Raw genomic sequence first — 21,389 nt, 5'->3', positions numbered from 1 at the left:
ACCCAGACTAGGTGAAACTACAGATAACTGCAAATAAATGTGAGGAAAAGAAAGGGCTGAAAGGGAACCTGTGGATTATAAGAGACTTCTAAAATGTGACAGTTTTTTCACCAGCATGTTATACAATAGTGCCTAGAGATACATATTTGGGTAATAATACTGCAAAGAAACATAAAGAGGTGATTACCATAAAAGTCAGGACAATGGTTATTATCGGGGTTGAGATTAGAATGGGGACACATGGAAAGGGCTCTGGTAAAGTGGTAAAGTTCTAGTTCTTAATTGAGTGGTGATAACAAGGGTGTTTTGCCTTTATAATAACTCATTCAACTATACATTTGTTTTACGTATTTTCCTATGTATGTGTTTTATCTTACAATGAAAATTGAAAAAGGTAAAAACAACTGAGCAGTTATTGCAAGTTTATATTCCCTTTTTCTTAAAAAGAATTTCTCTTGCTTGTATGTCATAAACTTGCTTGATGATTGCCAAGTCTGTGACCCTCAATAGGAAATCCTTTCAAAGGTAGGCATATTGATCATTTTCCCCCTTTTTAAATATTTCTGCAGGAGGAATTGAAAATAATCAACCTTGTGTTTTCCTTACTGTTGGATGAAGAAATAAGCTCCAGAGAAGCCTTCCTGAACAACTACCTTGCAAGGAAGCAGGAGGAGAAAGTAAGTGTAGTGTCTGATACCTGAGTACAAGCATCTTCTGACAAAGGGGATCCCTCTTAACGAGAGCTCACATGCCTAGCCTCTTCCTTCCTTCTACATTCCTACTCAACTGTGTGCTTTCCTTGGCTCCCTGTCTGGGACTTTGCCCCAGGGTCAGATGAAAGTGCCCACTCCAATCTGTTCATAAAGTTATGTGATTCTGCGTCTGCAATCATTTAGTCAAACGAACTGTGTAACTTTCATATGACATATGGTTTATAAAATGAGGCCATGTGGCTTCATGGTTGAAGGGGCCCACTTTTAACCACTGACTAGCTATGGGACCTTGGACAAGACACATAACCTTTAAAGCTATTTTCAAGCTCTTCTCTAGGGAATATTGTTCTCTCTGGACCTTTTGGCACCCTAAGTTTCACTAAATATATAAGTAATGGGTTAGCTTATAGAATGAAAAGCTGTCATAGTTTGAAAATCTCAAATAGGAGCACGAATAGATATGTTTCATTAAAGAGACAATGAATACAAAATACATGTCACATGATGATGTTCAAAAGATGTCCGCTTTTATTAGTGTTAATAAATGACATTTATGAATGATATAAAGTATCAAATGACATATGTAGTTATTGTTGCCAAGAGGCTGTTAAAGAGCATATGCAAAGCACCTTCTAAATACAACCCTACTCATAACAACCCTACAGAGTATGGGATTTCTTTTGTAGATGAGGAGTCCATCTCAGAGAGACTGGAAACAGGCTAAGTCACTCACTAGTGTGTAACACACCAGAAATTGGAACTGTAGATATAAATAAAGACTCTCCAAATGAGAATAAGCAGACTATTTATTCAGAGCTTGGTATAGTATGGGAATCAGCCACCATCACTTGTGTTTGGCAGACACTCAAAGCCAGGCAGGGGATGAGAAAGCTTCATGATGAATAGAAGAGAGGGCTTCAGCTATTCCCCAATTCAAAGTTGTTGGCATGGAGAAGCCTGGAGCAAGTTAATTAGAAGCTTGGCAACCTATGTGCTTGGTTTAGGAAGGAGCTTTGGCTTTCTCTGGTTGGTCCTAAGTTGAAAATGGTAGCAAAAATTAGGAAAGCTGAAAGTTATTGACCAAGTCCTGGCAGTTTAGGGCCGATCGCTGCAGAGGCTGTGGTTTCCCCTCCTGGCTGGTTGTAGGTTATGGGTCAGGGCTCTATCTTTATATACTGTCTGGCCGTTGTCCATTTATATATTCAGTCTCTCAGAACCAAGGTCCATGCAACTCCCAAGCCTGTGCAATTTCATCATCCACACTGCCCTGCCAAGAGTGTAGTGTGCTCCCTAGTCACTTACACACTCACATACAGAGCTGGCTACCCTTTGAAACAGGTGAGTGGATGTTTGTCCTTTCAGTCTCCAGTCAGTTTACTTTTTTCTGTGAATGTTATATGTAATCGATACTTCACTTCACATTTATCTTGTACTAGGGAATTCCTTGTTCTTTTCAGTATCCCCAATATTTTTGTTTATCCTGAAAAATCTCCAGTTCCAATCTTCTACTCCTGATGTTATTATAGAGCCAGACTACAGAGGCCATCCGGAAATCTAGAGAAGACCTCGATATGTACAAGGAACACTACGACAACTTACTGGCGGAAGACAAAGTGAGAGCTGTTGTCTCACCCACTCGCTAATGCAATAGAGTTGCTGCTGCCTGGATTTGGGGAAGATTAAGAGGGATATAATTTAATTTCCTCATAGATTTTTCTCCTACTGTAATTCACAGTTACGGGTGTACTTCATTCTATGCCACTGTGTATTTCTAAAAATCACTGTGTAAAATAAATTTTTTTAAACTTCTCTCGTTCAAGCTTTCTCTTGTACAAAAAAGAGAGAGCTCATGTAGACTTTGGAGCTTTTTGAACTTCAGGTTGCAAGTCCCATTAGTTGGTTATGAAATCAACTTAGTAGGCTATGATCAGCAGATTTATAATGGAAAAGAATAGGATAGAAAAGCAAACAAAAGAATAGAATAGAACGGAATGGAATAAAATAGAGGTAACTTGCATGTTTTACAGGTAAATATCATTTTGTGAAACTTCAGTTCTGAATGATTTCTAAGACCTCTTATATGAAGTAATGTTTTAAATTTACTGAGGTGCTTCTTGTTCAAAGTAAATCTTTGTTAAATCCTTGCACAGTGAGTGGTCACCCTCTAACAAGGTTATAAACCAAGTTTTCATGGAATTTTAAAATCAAAGTGACACAACCTATATTTTAAAGAGTATTGTCAACAAATAAAAGCCTTCTGAAAAAAGTTACAATCCTGTCAATGATATGTTTTCCCTTAGGTTCTAGATCGCAGCTTTAAAAAGGAATTTTCTGAAATTCCCAGTCATCAGGTGGATATACTCTACAAACTTTTTAAACGCCGACCAAGGTTTGTTTCCTCTTTGTTATCATGTTTTTGAGAAAAAAAATTTGTAAGCGTTATTAGATGTCAGCTTTTTCTCCCGATTAGTTTGTAATATTCAATGTAACATCTTTTATGTGAAAATGTTCAAGTGTCTTGATCATAACTCAGTTTGTTAAAGATCATTCTTATATCTTACAGTAGGCAATGAAGACTAAGGATTTCTTTTTTACTATTTAAAAATAGTTAAGTATCTAAGTAATCATAGTGCTATTATAGGTTCTATTTTATACATGAAAGTAGTTCCTCATAAGACACAGATGGCAGACAGATTTATAAACTGTTTTTCCCAAGATGTGTTCCAGCAAGTATGAGTCCCTTGCCGTATGAATTGGAATTACACATAATAGTCTTCCAGGACAAAATAAGTTTAAGGAAATACTGGGTTGAAAAAGATAAAGTTAAAAGATTTTCTTTACTGAAGAACATTTCAGAACTTTTTGTAGCCTTTGCATCCCCAAGTATAAGAAATAGAGTAGGAAATGTTTTCCAGACTTATTCGACCACCAATACCCTTTCCTCGGAGCATCTCATGTGATTTGTGTTCAAGATAAAGTTTGAAAAATGCCAGTATAAATGATTGAAAATAACCATTATCAGAAGAGTTCTAAAATATCTGATTTGTATACCAAGAGTAGCATTAGAACTACATTTCACAGATTTTTATCAATTCAGATTTCCATAATTTTTAATCAGACATAATGTAGGAACCATGGAGTTTGTCACAAAGATATAGGCTCATTTGTGTCTGAGATGCAAACTCATTCTCTCACCTTTGACAGGTTACATGCAACCTGAGGAATTCAGTCTAGAGCAAGCCTTATGTCTTTGTTTCCCTATTTTTAAAGGAGTGAGTTACATAAGCCTGTGAAGAAAGAAGTGAGACCTCCCATATACTGGGAGGCAGCAGTGGAAAAAGCATAAACTCTATTGTCCAACAGAATTAGCTTTAAATCCTAACTCCACATCTATCAGACCTATGGCCTTGGCCAGTCACTTCTCTCAGAGCCTCACTTCCTTCATCTAGAAAAAGAGGATAACAATAGTAACTTCACGACGTATTGTAAAGCACCTTGAGAGTGAGTGCCTGGTACAAATCTCTGTACCCTTCTCTTCCCAGCTGCAGGCCAGGGAAACAAAACTAATCCATTAATGTAGATAAAAAGAGGCACTTCTCCAGTTGCACATATAGCTGAACATTCTCCAGGCTACTCACCTGCAACAAGGATACCAGCAGAGGATGTATGGGGCAGAACCAGGGGACATCCACACTTCCCTCAGGCATTTACTTACCTGCTTAAAATGCCCAGAAGGGAGACATTTTCTAGTGCAGGTGAAACTGCCAGTGCCGACAGAAACTGGGGACATCTATAGTCCAGCTGAGGTCATGTCTGGGGATCCAGAGGGGATGGAAGAAGGTCCAAGTGGGTGCTTTTCTCTTTGGGGTAATCCACCCACTAGCCACAGGAAACTGTCTTGCGGTATCACACCTCTGCTAAGGGTTGCATTAATTTAACAGTGATTTTTTTTGTATGTGAGAATGTGAAAGGTTGATGGGCTTTTATTGGTAATACCAGGATTCACAAACAAAAAGTGCACTCAGATACGACCAGTCTTGTGCCTTTTGGAGAGCGACCAGGATCTGGGAAATTGAATAAGGATGCCTTTGCCCAGTTAATGAAAGCCATGGATGACTTGGACAGTATTAATAACATGCCACAAGGCTTGGACCCCTCCGTCTGGGAACATTTCTGCATGACCAGACGAGCGAAAGTGGAAAATGAACAGAAAGTATATAATAACATTTTATTATTTTATTTCATTTCATTTAGTGTACTAGTATGAAATATATAGTTTATGGTGGTCAGTGCTTCTAGAAAAGCTAGTTATTTAGGTTTTCGCACTAGGGTAATAGTAATATTAATAATAATGATAAAGAAATAAAATATTAACATCAGTCCTACTGAGGGCTAAGTACTTGTAGACCCAAATTGATGGCCACTAGCCACATGGGGTTATTTTTTACTTGAAATAAATGTGGACAGTCCTAATTGAGACATACTGTAACTGGAAAATACACACAGATTTAGAAGACTTAGCATGAAAAAAAGAAGGGAAAGTGTCTTAATATTTTTTTATTCCTTACAGGTTGAAATGATAATGTTTCAGATATATTGTATTAAATAAGATAATAAAATTAATTTCATCTGTTTCATTTCACTTGTATAATGTGGCTCCTGCAAAATTTTAAATTACATATGTGGCTTGCATCGATGGCTCACGTGACATTTCTCTTGGACAGCACTGTTGTAGATACAACTTCTCCTGTCTGCTCTGGTCCTGAGTAGTCCCCATCCCTTTTTGCATAGAAGAATTATATTTCACCAGAATCAGCATTATAGTTTTGCTAGAATATTTTGTTAATGTAACAAAGGGTAGCAATTTGAGAGTGTGTTTAATTAGGAAGAGACTTCTTCCTCTTGCTGCTTCTTGACCACACCTTGCCCCCCGGCCCTGCCACCAGTTACCTAAATTGTGTGCCACATGCGTCAGGCTGTCATATTTTTGTTAAAGTATCTATGATTGTAAAACTTTATCTAAGATGATAAGATATATGAAAAATTCTAGTTGCTTGCGTATTGTCTTTCAGTGAGAAGCAAATTTGATACTTTTCTGATTATTCATGGGAGGTACCATGTAAGTTTTGGGTTTCTTATATTACATAATGGCAGGATTTAAATTTTTGTTTATTTCTTAGAAAGTTGAACTTGTTAAGGTTTTGTAACAAAGTTAAAAGATGTATATTTTTTAAAGTTCTTTAAAATTAGTTTGCTTTTATTTCTAAAGCTCCGTATGTTCTGAGATGTTGGTGGTTTGGTTTCTTCAGGTAAAGCAGAAAGCAGCTGGCTTAATAGAAATGGTGGCTTTCCTCCAGAGGAGAACTGAGGATGATGAGAAGGTGCAACATGAAATTGAAAAAGTGTCCCGTGAGCTCACCCTGTAATTTGAACCTTTCATTCATGTTCATTTATTCAAAATCTAGGGCTAAATTAGGTTGTGTTATCATGGGGAGAGAATGCTGACTCACTGGTTTTCAGCTGGCACTGGCTTACCTATATTCATGGCTTTATAACTTCTCCTTGAGAAAGTGCATTTTGTTACATAAGACCTTATTTCAGAAATTTGCCTACATGCTCCACTGTTCTTACTGTAAATGGTCAAGTTTTTTTTTACTCTTCAATTTCTGTTTTTCCCTTTTTTAAAATTTGGAGCATAATTGACTTACAAAATTAGTTTCAGATGCACACATAGTGATTTGATATTCCTATACATTACTCAATGATCTCCATGATAGGTCATTACCATCTATCATCACACAAAGTTATGACAATTTTTTTTTTTTTTTTTTTGGCGGTACGTGGGCCTCTCACCATTGTGGCCTCTCCCGTTGCAGAGCATAAGCCCCAGATGCGCAGGCCCAGCGGCCATGGGTCACGGGCCTAGCTGCTCTGCAGCATGTGGGATCCTCATGCAGCTGATGCATCAGCAGGCGGACTCTCAACCACTGCGCCACCAGGGAAGCCCAAAGTTGTGACAGTTCTATTGACTATATTCCCTATACTATACCTCACATTCCTGTGACTTAATCAAATAGGCAAACTTGGGGAAAATCTTTTATTTTAATCTCCTTCCACATGAAAATACAAAGAACACGTTTCTGCTGGTAAGTACTTTTAAGCTCAAGCCACACAAGCAAACTGTGTGGAAAATTAAGTAGATATCCAAGAAATTTCCATGTAGAGGCCTAAGCAGCTAATATTTTTTCTTCAAGGGAGCTTGTTGTATTTTCCAGAGTAATTGGGATACTGTTTTAAGTCCTTGCTTCACTTTTGGCCATATTTACAGCCACATTGATAAATACTTCTCTGATGTTCCCAAATTCATCATTAAACATCATTTTCAGATCTAGGTGATAAGTAGGAATATGAATTACCTAAAAATAGATTTGATAAGTAGTATGCAGATTAACCATTGTTAATATAATGTCAGAGATCAATATACAAAGTCAGAACTTTAACAGATTTGTTATTTGGTAGCATCTCTATTTTTTCCACTTACATTCAAAACCATATTAATCTTTTCTTAATCATGAAGTAAAACTTTATGAATGTGTTTCTGTCCATACCATTCTTTGAGCAGCCCAAGTGTAATTCCACATCAGTAAGAAGAGGTACCATAGAGACCTCTAGGAAAGCTTGTCATTGGGAAAATATTTTCCACATGAATCTCCAGCATGTTTTCCTTCAACTTAAGGAAAATTAATTTTGAATTTTATATTCAATTTTTATGTCAGATATATTTTATCGAATTTATATATCAGATGATAGATGAAATTTGGAATATAAATGTATTACAACTACTTACTTTAAAGTCTTTTTCAATTTAGATTACAGGAAGACAAAGTGAAATTCCAGTTGAATTTGACAATCCAAATCCTCCTTAAACAAGGGCAAGTAGAACTGGAGAATTTCCAGTTACTGCTGGATTATTCTGATGCAATCCTCATCAACAAGAACATAATTGAAGACTTGAATTCTGTGATTCGGGTAATTATCATGCTTTAAGGAGAAAAAACCAACATATCACCTGCTGTACCAAATATTTTTCATATTCTCCCATTTCTATGGTAAATCATTTTCATTCAGTTGAACCAGTGGTTGCTAACTCCGACTCTACATTAGAATCACCTGAACAAGTTTACAAACGTGTCCAGACCTCACCCCTAAGCATGGATATTTTTTAAAAGCTTGCCAGGTAATTCTAAGGTAAAAGAAGTTCAGGACCACGGAGTTAAATGTTCATCCTAATATACATACTATTATTTTGTTAGAGTCAATCTCCTCACCTAATGATAAGTTTGATAAGCTTAGAGAATTGATTTCAGACCTTGCTTGTTTTCTGATATAAACATTTAATGTTATAAATTGCCTTCTAAGCACTATTTTAGCTGCATTCTGCAAATTTTGATATTTTGTATTTTTATTTTCTTTCCATTTAAAATATTATCTAATTTCCCTTGTAACTTCCTATTAGAAGTTACTATGGGTTATTTAGAAGTGTGTTATTTAATTTCCAAATATTTGAGGATTTTGTGCTATTTGGGAATTATGTGCTAATGTTGCTATACATATTACTTTTATAAATGCTCTTAACCCACAATATATTGTTATTATTGTTATAGATAGTTATTATTGCTATAGATAGTTACCTTTTAGAGTGATGAAAATAAGAAAAAAGCATTTTCTATTCCCCTCCAATTTCACTATTTCAAGAGATCTTTCTTTGTATAGATTGAAGTTTCTGCCTTGTATTATATACCTTCTACTTAAAAAACTTCTTTTAACAACTGAATTGCAAGTCTGTCGGTAATAAATTCTCTCTGTTTTTCCTTGTCTGAAATTGATTCACCTCTATTATTGAAAGATATTTTGCTGGGTTCCCTGGATTGACAGGTTCTTTCTTTCTCCCTCTCATTCTTTTCACTTTAAAGGTGTTCATCTTCTTCTGGCTTACGGAACTTCTGACAAGATGCCTACTATATTTTTTTAATCTTTGTTCCTCTTAAAATAATGTGTCTGCCTTTGAGATTTTTCTCTTTATCTTTGGTTTTCAGCAGTTTGAACATATGTCTAGGAGTGTGTGTGTGTGTGTGTGTGTGTGTGTGATCCTTTTAATGTACTGTTGACTTTGATTTGCTAATATTTTGTTCATGATTTTGGCATCCATGTTCATCAAGGATATTGACCTGTAATTTTCTCTTCTTGTGGTGTCTTTGGCTTTGATAATCAAAAGGGTAATGTTGGCCTCATAAAATGTTTGGAAATATTCCCTCCTTTTCAATTTTTTGTTAAGTGTTTGAGAAGGATTTGTATAAGTTCTGGTATGTTACATTTTCACTTACGTTCATTTTAAAGTATTTTCTAATATCCCTTATTTCTCTTTTGACCTCACTGATTATTTAATAATGTGGTGTTGAATTTCCACATATTTGTAAATATTCCAGTTTTCTTTCTGTTATTGATTTCTAGTTTCATTCCCTTGTGGTCAGAGCAGATACTTTGTATGATTTCCATCTTTTAACATGTATTAGGATTCATTTTATGGCCTAACATGTGATCTGTATTTGAGAATGTTCCATTTGCACCTGCAAATAATGTGTATTCTGCTGTTATTGAGTGATGAATTCTGTATATGTCTCTTATGTCTAATTAATTTATAGTGTTCAAATCCTCTATTTCTATATTGATCTATATTGAACTATACTTGTTCTATCCATTAGTGGAAGTAAGATATTGAAGTCTCCAATTATGGTTATTAAAATGTCTATTTCTCCTTCAATTCTGTCAATTTTTGCTTCATATATTTTGAAACTGTTTTTAGGTGCATATATGTTTATAATTGTTATATATTCTTGAAGGATTGGCCTTCTATCAGCATATAAAACACAATTTTTGTGTTAAAGTTTATTTTGTCTGATGTTAGTATAACTATTCCAGCTGTTTTTTGGTTACAGTTTGCATGGAAGATATCTTTCCATCCTTTCACCTTTGAGCTACTTGTGTCATTGGATCTAAAGTGAGTCTCTTCTAGACAGAATATTATTGGATCTTTTTTTAATCCATTGTGTCTATCTTTGCCTTTTAATTGTAGGCTTTAATGCATTTACATTGAACGTAATTACTGGTAAAGAAGAACTTACTGCTGCCATTTTGGTATTTGTTTTCTGCATGTCATATTTTGTGGTTGTTCAGTCCCTCCGTTATTGCTTTCTTAGTATATAATTGGGGTTTTTTGCAGAGTACCATTCTGATCCCCTTCTCTTTTCCTTTTCCCTATACCTTTCCTTTTCCGTATGCTTTCTTAGTGGTTACCCCTAGGAATTACAATTGACATCTTAATTTTATAACAGACTAGTTCAAATTAACACCAACTTAGTTTCAGTAGTATGCAAATCTCTGCTTCCATGGAGCTCTGTTTCTCCCCCAGTATGTTATTATTATCATGAATTACATCTTTATATACTCTGTGTCCATTAACATAGATTTTTAATTATTATTTTATGCATTTTTCTTTTAAACCACACAGGAAAAATAGAGTACTTACAAACAAAAATACAAGAACACTGGCTTTTATATTTACCTATGTAGTTACATTTTTTATTTAGGTTGTTTTTTATTTATTTCTTCTGGCTTTGAGTTACTATCTACTCGCTTTTTATTTCAGCTTGAAGGACTCCCTTTAGCAATTCTTGTAGAGCAGTCTAGTAACGATGGACTTCCTCAGTTTTTGTTTATCTCAGGAAGTTTTTAATTCTTCTTCAATTTTTGTTGTTAGGGTAAGAGCAACAACCATCAGATTTGTTGATGGACTGAATGTGAAGGGTCAGGTAAAGAGAAGGATCGAGAATAAATCTTAATATTTTGGCTTTTGAGCAATTGAGAAGGTGATGGTGTCATTCACTGACATGAGAAAGACTGAGGAGCTGTAGCCTTGGCTGGGGACATAGGATGAAGAATGTTGGCTTTTGTTAAATTTGAGATACCTATAGAACACCCAGTGGAAATATCTAATAGCCAGAATTCAGGGTTGAGATACATATTTAGGAGTGTCCTATATGTAGATCACATATATTTAACTACATATGGATTATTACATATAGAGATATCTGCATATAGATAATTTATGCCACAAGATTGCTTGAGACCACGTAGGAAGTGGGTAGATAGGAGGAGGGTGTTTGGGCCAACACCCGAAGTCCAATTCTGAAAGATCTAGCAGAGAAGGAGTTAAGTGAGGAGACTGAGAAGGAGCTGCCAGTGAGATAGAAGGGAACCTAGAAACCATGAGAGAAACAGTTCCGAGGAGGAGGGAACCATGCACTATGTCAATTACTTGACAAGAGCAGTCTTAGTGGAGGGTTGGGGCAGGAGCTCAATTGGTGATGGCTGAAGAAACAATATGAAGTGAGGAAGTTGAGACCAGGACTATAAAATAAATCTTATGACAAAGTTGACTGAAAGGAAAGGAGAGAGGAGATGTGGTAGTTCGACGGAAGTGTTTCTCAACCTCAGCACTACTGACATTTTGAGCTGGATGATTGTTTGTCGGGGAGAGATGTCCTGTGTATTGTGTGAAGTTTAGCAGCCTCCCTGGCCTCTACCCACTAGATGCCAGTAGCAATGCCCCCCTACAGTTATGTCAGCCAGAAATGTCCCCAGACATAGTTGAATGTGCCCTGGTGGGGCAATACTTCCCACATTTGGGAAATACTGCTCCAGAGAAATGCTTGACCTTAAGATTTCGGAACTGGCGATGGCAAGATCAAGGGTATGATCATGGGAGCTGGGTGGCTGAGGAAGATAGAGAAAAGAGCATTGAAAGTGGGAAATTCAAGGAACTGAGGCCAAGCAGTGACCAAAAGATGAAAATAATTTTTAGAAAGAGTAGCAGTTGGTATAGTCTAGTGGCATGAACTTGGAAAAGCTAAGTTCTTGAAGGAGAAGGGAGGAAAAATATAAAACATTAACTGATGGAGCTCACATACAAATTTATTTTAGAGACATAGTAGTTTCACTGTTAGCAATCTGGGAGAACAACTCCATGAAAATATTCCTGAACTTCATGTAGGCAATTTGAAATGAAGTACAAAACATCTAGGTGTTTAAATATCATATTTAACCCATTGAATTTTTTTGCTTTTCCACTAGCTACCAACAAGATACTGCTGTGCCTAGCTGCATTAAATTACAATCCTTTATCTATAGTGTCAAAAAGCAGGGCAGACTAGGGGTATAAACCCATACAGATTGGTAGATTGGTGATGGCAAGAGGAGTTCCTGCCTAATCACTGACATAAAAGTAAATTGGCTATGCCATTCAAATGTATCTTATAATCCCTTCTGTTCAGTAACTACCATGCTTTATAGTGATCAGATTGTGCCCACAAGTAATTTTTTAATATCTACTACATTTTAAGAAAGAGGATAGAATTATCTCTGCATTCCAAGCGTTTTCTAAGAAAAGCATTCAGCTTCAAATATTCTGTATCCTGTATGCAGAATCATATTATATGAATATCGGAATGTACTTTTTCTTTAAGACTCAAGGACAAAAGAAAGTTGCTAGCATGATGGAAAGTAAAGAAGTCCACAAAGGAATATTTCAGATCGAGTGGGAACATAAGAAAATGGAGATGGAAATGGAAGATCTAAATCAGAAGGCTCGGGATATTCAGATGCTGTTTTTCTCAAGAGATCGTCAAAAGGTAAGTTCTCCCTGCCCCCCACTATATAATTTTAATTTCATTCATTAATGTATTCATTCATTCAACCAGTATTTAATAAGAAGCCTCTGTGATGTCAAGCATGTTCTATGCCAGAAGTAGTTCATAATGTGACTATGAATTCTGTCTGTTTCTTCTGGTAGTTTACATTTGCTGCCTCTGGTTCTTTGTGACCCATTCGGTAGTATAGTTCTGTTTTGCAGTTCACCAAGAATTTCCTAATTGTCAAATCTAGTGGTCCCTTTCCCAGTCATAACCATCCCTGTAGCATTTGTCCATCTTTTTTTTTTTGGCCGCGTGGCATGTGGGATCTTAGTTCCCTGACCAGGGATCGAACCTGCAGTGGAAGCGCGGAGTGTTAACCACTGGACCGCCAGGGAAGTCCATCCATCTTCATTCTTAATTGCCCATTGTTTTGGCTTTAATCATCCCTGTTTTCTCCTGTATTTCTTCCAACATGTCAGACCACTCTGCCTCTTTTCCTCATTTCTCTTTTGTTTCTCTTAAGGATAGCTATTTTTTTTTTTTTTTAAACATCTTTATTGGGGTATAATTGCTTTACAATGGTGTGTTAGTTTCTGCTTTATAACAAAGTGAATCAGCTATACATATACATATGTTCCCATATGTCTTCCCTCTTGCGTCTCCCTCCCTCCCACTCTCCCCATCCCACCCTTCCAGGCTGTCACAAAGCACCGAGCTAATATCCCTGTGCCTTGCGGCTGCTTCCCCCCACCTATCTACCTTACTACGTTTGTTAGTGTGTATATGTCCATGACTCTCTCTCGCCCTGTCAAAACTCACCCCTCGCCCTCCCCATACCCTCAAGTCCGTTCTCCAGTAGGTCTGCGTCTTTATTCCTATCTTACCCCTAGGTTCTTCATGACATTTTTTTCCCTTAAATTCCATATATATGTGTTAGCATACGGTATTTGTCTTTTTCTTTCTGACTTACTTCACTCTGTATGACAGACTCTAGGTCTATCCATCTCATTACAAATAGCTCAATTTCATTTCTTTTTAAGGCTGAGTAATATTCCATTGTGTATATGTGCCACATCTTCTTTATCCATTCATCCGATGATGGGCGCTTAGGTTGTTTCCATGTCCTGGCTATTGTAAATAGAGCTGCAATGAACATTTTGGTACATGACTCTTTTTGAATTTTGGTTTTCTCAGGGTATATGCCAAGTAGTGGGATTGCTGGGTCATATGGTAATTCTATTTGTAGTTTTTTAAGGAACCTCCATACTGTTCTCCACAGTGGCTGAACCAATTCACATTCCCACCAGCAGTGCAAGAGTGTCCCCTTTTCTCCACACCCTCTCCAGCATTTATTGTTTCTAGATTTTTTGATGATGGCCATTCTGACTGGTGTGAGATGATATCTCATTGTAGTTTTGATTTGCATTTCTCTAATGATTAATGATGTTGAGCATTCTTTCATGTGTTTGTTGGCATTCTGTATATCTTCTTTGGAGAAATGTCTATTTAGGTCTTCTGCCCATTTTTGGATGGGGTTGTTTGTTTTTTTGTTATTGAGCTGCATGAGCTGCTTGTAAATTTTGGAGATTAATCCTTTGTCAGTTGCTTCATTTGCAAATGTTTTCTCCCATTCTGAGGGTTGTCTTTTGGTCTTGGTTATGGTTTCCTTTGCTGTGCAAAAGCTTTGAAGTTTCATTAGGTCCCATTTGTTTATTTTTGTTTTTATTTCCATTACTCTAGGAGGTGGGTCAGAAAGGATCTTGCTGTGATTTATGTCATAGAGTGTTCTTCCTATGTTTTCTTCTAAGAGTTTGATAGTTTCTGGCCTTACATTTAGGTCTTTAATCCATTTTGAGCTTATTTTTGTGTATGGTGTTAGGGAGTGATCTAATCTCATACTTTTACATGTACCTGTCCAGTTTTCCCAGCACCATTTATTGAAGAGGCTGTCCTTTCTCCACTGTACATAAGGATAGCTATTTTTAAGATTCTGCCCTCAGCTCTGTGTTTCTTTCCATGCCCTCTCCTTTGATGATTTCTCTTTTTCTGACTTTCATGATCACTGCTAAGACTCATCCAAGCTTTCTGGACTCCAATTAAATTCCAATTCCAATCTAAGCTCTCTGAACCTGACCTTTCTCAAGCTCTATTTCTGTATTTCCTACTTCCCAACAGCTCCTCTTCTTATTTTGCTTATTTCTGTTCTTTCAGCCATTCACTCAGGGTTAAAGTTGTTGTCCTCTTTGATTCTGCTCTTTCCCTTGTCTTCCAAGTCTTGACTAGTTTATCCATTTACTCCCTCATTCTCTATGCCCACTGCCTTTACCTTGCTTCAGTCCTTCCTTTTCAGTGGTTTAGAGTATTTTATAATAATCTCCTAACTAGTCTCTTGACCTTGGGTTTTTCTCTTCTAATTATACTGTATACTGCTGTCACATTCCTATTCAGGTCTAATAACATTACTACTCTGCTCAAACATTTTAAAGTTCCTCTTCTTACCTGGCGCATGAACTCTGAAATCCTTAAGTGGCGTTCCATGTCCTTCAAACTATCTTTTGAAATTCATTCCCACTGTTGCTCTTACACATCAGTATTCTCAAACCAAACTGATTTTATATTCCAGGATTCTACCTCTGTGCCTTTGCTTATACTGGTTCTTCTACCTGCTATATTTTTCCGCATTTTTTTTTTCACATCCCTAATCTATCTATTTTTCAAGGTCTGGTTTAAATACCACCTCATCCATAAAGCCTTTTGATTTCCCCAGTTCAGAGAAACCATGGCCCAACTCAAACCACCTTTTAATTTGCATGTCACCTTACATACATTCTGGCAACTAATCATACTACACGTTCTCTTTTTCTTGAAGTCTCTGTCATGTTATCTATCTTTGTTATCTCCCTCAGTATCTTTAACTGGGATATAGTTAATATGGGACTTAATGAGACACTCTCAAATGAGACACAATAAATATTTGGTGAGTTGAGTAAGTGAATGAATGAATGAGAAGATAAACTCTAGGCATTTGTAACTATTAGTATATAGATGAGTGTATCAATAGTCAAATATAAGTAAATAGCATGACACTAGAGTCAAGTCAATCCTAACTTGGATAGATAATTTTCATGAGAAACAGTAACTTTCAAAACTAAGATAATCTTTATAAAATTATCTACTGAAAGAAATAGAAAAAAATATCCTTACATACATTGTGGGTTTTTTTTTTTCCTCTTAAAGTACCTAAATGAACCAAACTATGAGACTATGATTGCCATTCAGATTGGAATAATGGAGCAAACCATTACTGTTTTAGATAAGGTAGGTCTCAAGGATACTGATCATTATAATTCCAGTAGTTGTGGATGATTTAAACAAAGTAATAGTTTGCAAATCATGAATTCAAATAGAACCTACCAAAATCTTGCTCTTTTATACTGATATTCAGGATGTAATTAGAGGTCTCTAAGTGGTGTCTTTGCAATTGTAACCAATGTGGTAGCCTGAAGCACTTCTTTTTTTAAAAAGTTTTTATTTTATATTGGAGTATAGTTGATGAACAGTGTTGTGTTAGTTTCAGGTGTACAGCAAAGTGATTCAGTTATACATATACATGTATCTATTCTTTTTCAAGTTCTTTTCCCATTTACGTTATTGCAGAATATTGAGCAGAGTCCCCTGTGCTATACAGTAGGTCCTTGTTGCTTATCTATCTTAAATATAGCAGTGTGTATATGTCAACCCCAACCTCCCAATCTATCCCTCTCTCCCTTCCCCCAGTAACCATAAGTTTGTTCTCTAAGTCTGGGAGTCTGTTTCTGTTTGTAAATAAGTCATTTGTATCATTTTTTAAAGATTCTGCCTATAAGCAACATCATATTATATTTATCTTTCTCTGTCTGACTTACTTCACTTAGTATGATAATCTCCAGGTCCATCCATGTTGCTGCAAATGGCATTATTTCATTCTTTTTAATGGCTGAGCAATATTCCATTGTATATATGTACCCCATCTTCTTCATCCATTCATCTGTCAGTCATTTAGGTTGTGAAGCACTTCTTTTAACATTTGAATTAACCCCTTGGGAGATATCAGAGTGTATGTGAATTTCCTGTTTCACATTAGGTTATGTAAGATTTATGTAGTAGAAGTGTTGATAGTCTTTCCTTTGTATTGTAAAGGCTTTGTTTTACCCTAATTGCCTAACAATGCTCAGTTTTGAGTGTTTAACATATATAAGATGGAAACAAAGTAATCTCAAGGCTATGTGTTTTTTAAATCTTCTCTTATTTCTAAGAATATACAAATATTTTTCTAAAATGTGTATTAACATACCATTCTATCTATCAACAAATAATTTAAGTACCCACTATGTGCAGGTATTATGCTAGGTACTAGGGATATGATGGTAAGATGTCCTAATGATGACAATGTATTTAAATTTTAAGAATAATGTCTTTATAAAATATATTTTTTTCAAAATTATTTCTGTGGGGTGTCATGGGAACAAAAATTTCAGACCCACAAAAAGAATGTGGAAAACTGCAAAAAGCTGCTTAAAAAACTGAGAAGGTACAGCAATCAAAAAGATGTAGCAAATTATACCCTAAGCTGCAATTTACGAGAAGAACTGGTGGCTGTCTCAGAGAGAAAAGACATCTGTAATGCAGTGGGTAAGATTTTTTTCTTTAATCAACTGTCAGTTTCTTTAAAAGTGATCATAATTCCTAAAATCTGTACAGTGGTTATAAAGCTACCAGTATTTGTTCCATATGTTTAATTGATTCTGAGTGCTGTTTCTGTATTTAAAAGTATAGATAATAATCCAAATAATTCCTTCTTCTTCATTTCTGGGATAAGGGTCTACACTGACTTGTGAAAAGATTGCCAAAGAACGATATGAAAACATGATACAACAGCAAAAGTTAACAAAAATTTCAAAAGAACAAGCTGAGCAGATTTCAATACTACAGGCTGAAGTTGAAAGATTAAGGATGAAAACATTTCCTGCTCTCGTTCAAATGTAAAAATGCTGGTGGGAAACATAAGACCAAATCAGTCGTTTTAAAAATAATTTCATTTGGTTAAAATGATTTCTGTCTCTCTTATATAAGGAAATTTAAGTAGAGTCTCCTCTTAGTGGCATATTTTTAATAGCAAATTGATTGATTTTAGCCTTAGTCATTATAAAAATGTCCTGCCTGAATAAATGTCTGAAGTAACACGAATGATTTTTATTCAAGAATGAACACGATTTTAACTCAGAATATATTCAAGATCTATTTTATTGTCTTAATTTGATCAAAAATTATTTTCACAGTAGAAATATAGAAAGTCTTAAAGACAAAAAATTATTTTTAGCCACTACTGGTATTTCTAATTTTATAAAATTACCAGAAATGTTATGAGATTATGAATGATTTTTATCTTTTATACTTTTCTATATTTCCCATTTTCTTCAGTAAGCATTTCTCTATCATCAGAAAAAAAATTAATAGAATGTTTAAGATTATTCCCTGTCCTACCAATGGGAACAAGGTGAATTGTTTACTTTTGCCAAGCCCTAAATCATTTGTAAATTACAACATACTTTCTTCTACATAGACGTTCTACATAAACATGACATAATCTTCTATGTGCATATATATTGCAACAGAACTTAATTTTGTGCCCCACACGATAGTTTAGTAAACAGGAAAAAAGCATTTTCTCATTGTGATATTGTGATTTATAATAAGAAATATATATATTTGGTCTTCGACACCATTCCTGGCACAGAGATCCTAAAACCCTCGGAATTTCCTAAGTGATGAGAGAGGTACAGGTGTCTTGTTATGTTAATGAGGTGACTTTTGGATTGCACGTAAGGATGGGGGCTGTTTTCGAGGAGAACCAACCCTGTGTCCCAACCTCCCATCCACCCACCCACCCTTTACACACACCCACCCCCCACCCCCACCTCTAGGAAGGGTAAAGGGGCTGGAAGTTGAATTGATCACCAATGACCAATGATTTAATCAGTTGTGCCTATGTAATGAGGTCTCCATAAAAGCCCAGAAGGACAAGGTTTGGAGAGTGTGCCCAGAGAGAGCAAGCAAGCTCTGAGCTTTTCACCATAACTTGCCTTAAGCATCTCTTCCATCCCGAGGTTCCTGAGTTACATCCTTTTATAATAAAATGGTAATCTGATAAATAAAATGTTTATCTGAGTTCTGTGAGCCACTCTAGCAAATTAACTGAACCCAAGGAAGGAGGGAATCTTGGGAACCTCTGATTTATTGCCAGCCGGTCAGAAGCACAGGTAACAATCTGGGTTTTCAAATGGCATCTGAAGTGGAGGGCGGTCTTGTGGGTCTGAGCCCTTAACTTGTAGAATCTGATGCTGTCTCCAGATAGATGTGTCAGAATTTAGTTGAATTGTAGGACATCCAGATGGTGTTTTGAGAATCGCTTGGTGTGGAGAAACACAGACACACACAAAGGAATTTGGTGATCAGAATTCTTACATTTCCATGAAATAGTTTATCACTTTATTCATGTAGATGATGATAAATAAGTAATGAGAAGATTAACTGTTCAGAAAACTGCTTTGCCTTTCCATAGCCTGTGGACTGCTGCATTCCAAGGTAATACCATTGGGATCATTAACCACAATCACCAAAGGGTGTCAATGTCTCAATGTTCTGCAATTTGTGAATTAAATGTTAAGTTTAATTAGTAACACCATACCCAATGTACACTGGTGTAGGTAAAGCAAGAGAGCAATTATAAAACATTCTATTTAGAAAAAAAAAATTTAGAAGTTTTAAAACCTTCTATTTATAAATTGCCAGGATAGTACCATAATTGAACACCTGTATAGTGATCAGTGGTGGGAATGGTAAGGAAAATAGAACCAACATCATTTTGACAGCTCCCGCCCCAGACCTAGAATTGACTCCTGAAGTAGTCGATTTGGCTGATTAAGCAGGGTAGTGCCTATTGGTAACATTTCCATGTCACCTAAGTTAGCTACTGGAGCCTCCATTTGCTACTAAGGCAAGGCCACAAATTTCGCTGGACAGTGCTCTGTGGATTCCCAGGTCTTAACAGCCTGTTTCGTTTCTGTTTCTTAGTGTCTACCCTGAGTGATTCTGGCAATGCTCCTTGCTTGAATGCCTCAGCTTTGAGGCATAAATAGAGTGGAGGTTAGCAAGAGCCTCTTGCCCCCCCAAGCTGTATTCTAGTAGCAGCACTTTCAACAAGAGGCATCTTCTGCTTTGGGGTTATTGGCAGGTGCTTTGGAAGGGCACGTGGGTCATGGAACCCAGTCCTCTCTCTTGATATGTTTATGGTACTGATTCCTCTCAGCTTCTGCTGAACTAAGAGCAATTATATTTGTATTTTTATAGCCCTTTGAAATACTATCTATATTATCAAGTAGTAATATATATAATTAATTGGGCCAAACATAACATGGTTATGAACTCTGTTGCTGGGTCGCTTCGGTTCAAATTCTGACTGTCATTAAATAACTAGTTAATCTTAAAATTTCCTCATCTTTAAAATTGGGATGTTGATAATTGTAAAACTCAAATGAGTTAACATACTTTTAAAACTGGCACAAAGCAAGTGCTAAGTGTTAGCTTTCATTTTAATGAATAAAAATACTTCTTATTCAGTAGTTCTTAATAAATATATCCTATTAAATGTAGGTGAAATTCAATAGAAATTATTAAAAAGGGGACTGCTTCATGGGCACCCCTAGGCCCCAAACTCTCCCATAAGCCCCATCCATACTCCATGATCCACCTCCTCTTGTAGAAGTGCTCACTGAGCTGTTGGAGCCCTCAGCACCTAGCCAATGCCTTAGAAATCCCCATTGCTATAGCACCAACTGCTCCCCAACTCTCCCAAAACCAGAGTCCCATTGATGCTGTGGTTCCCCAAATGGACGGTGTAAGGGTGACTCCAGGGGATGTGCTAGTCAGTAATGGGCAGCTGCAGTCAAATGCTGGCACCATCACCAGGGAAACCACTTCTCCTGCCACATTTAGGACCTCTGGCTGAGCAGCAAGAAGCAATGGAGGCTGGTCAGCACAGCTTCCCAGGGATGCCCATCTGGGAATCCACAGCCAGGGAAGGCCCAGTCCTCTTGGGTTCACAGAAGCCAATGACAATGGCGTGTCTAGAAGGCAAGAATTGAGGCCGGGGTGAGGGTTAGGTTACTGGCATGGGCATTAACAATTAGAATGCATGCAAGAGCAGGGTCTTGATATGCCAACATTAACTAGTCTGTTGGATCACGGGGAAGGACTGGGCTGAGAGTAAGGAGCAGCTGGGGCGGAGGGGGAAGCTTAGGGTAGTGGCTGTTTACCAAGTAGTAGGGAAGTACTTTTCTTTTAAGATTGGGGGGAAAAAAAACACAACTAAGTAAAGCTGTCTCAGCCCTTAAAAGGACCCAAGAGACTGGAAACCAGAACCAAGAAGCCACTGACCCACAAAGTTCTCTCTCCGTCATCTCTGCCTTTCTCTGTAAGGGCAGACTTAAGCACACCAGCTTTTCTGCTTTCAAGTTCACATACAACAGCTCCAGCCACAAAAAGAGATGGGCTTTCTTTTCTTGAGCTCAATTCCGAATTCTCAAGGACTGGGATGCTTGGGTCCATCTATGGCCCGGATGACAGATAACGTACAACATGGCAGCCAGAACCCCAACCCAGTGAAGGTGGGTTTCTGACTGAGGAGTCACTGTTAATGGAGTAGATACGCTAGCTTTTACCTATTTCACAGACAAAACTAGAAAGGTAGATGAATGTAAAAGGCCCTGTATGCCGTGATGCCCTGAAGTGGGTGATGAGGACATGTGGTTTTATAAGAAATAGATGATCACTTCACTAACTGAGATGACGAATACAAGTAACAAATTTGAAGAGACAGAAACTAATG

General features: G+C 36.8%; 1 protein-coding gene across 1 annotated transcript in view; it reads left to right on the top strand.

Annotated features, from left to right (window-relative positions):
- Nucleotides 1-17,796, top strand: part of CFAP43 (cilia and flagella associated protein 43) — a 101,093-nt gene extending 83,297 nt beyond the window's left edge. The window contains exons 29-38 of the mRNA XM_032609327.1: nt 570-677; nt 2,240-2,326; nt 3,014-3,102; nt 4,713-4,926; nt 6,023-6,135; nt 7,583-7,742; nt 12,296-12,460; nt 15,701-15,781; nt 16,981-17,134; nt 17,322-17,796. Of these exons, the coding sequence (XP_032465218.1) occupies nt 570-677; nt 2,240-2,326; nt 3,014-3,102; nt 4,713-4,926; nt 6,023-6,135; nt 7,583-7,742; nt 12,296-12,460; nt 15,701-15,781; nt 16,981-17,134; nt 17,322-17,488 (1,338 nt within the window). The 3' untranslated portion in view covers nt 17,489-17,796. The remainder of the gene's footprint in view (nt 1-569; nt 678-2,239; nt 2,327-3,013; nt 3,103-4,712; nt 4,927-6,022; nt 6,136-7,582; nt 7,743-12,295; nt 12,461-15,700; nt 15,782-16,980; nt 17,135-17,321) is intronic.
- The last annotated feature ends 3,593 nt before the right edge of the window (nt 17,797-21,389 follow it).

Source organism: Phocoena sinus, chromosome 16, assembly GCF_008692025.1.
Source record: "Phocoena sinus isolate mPhoSin1 chromosome 16, mPhoSin1.pri, whole genome shotgun sequence".
NCBI lineage: Eukaryota > Metazoa > Chordata > Mammalia > Artiodactyla > Phocoenidae > Phocoena > Phocoena sinus.
Note: the sequence above shows the minus strand (reverse complement) of the source record. Positions and strands in the feature narration are given on the sequence as shown.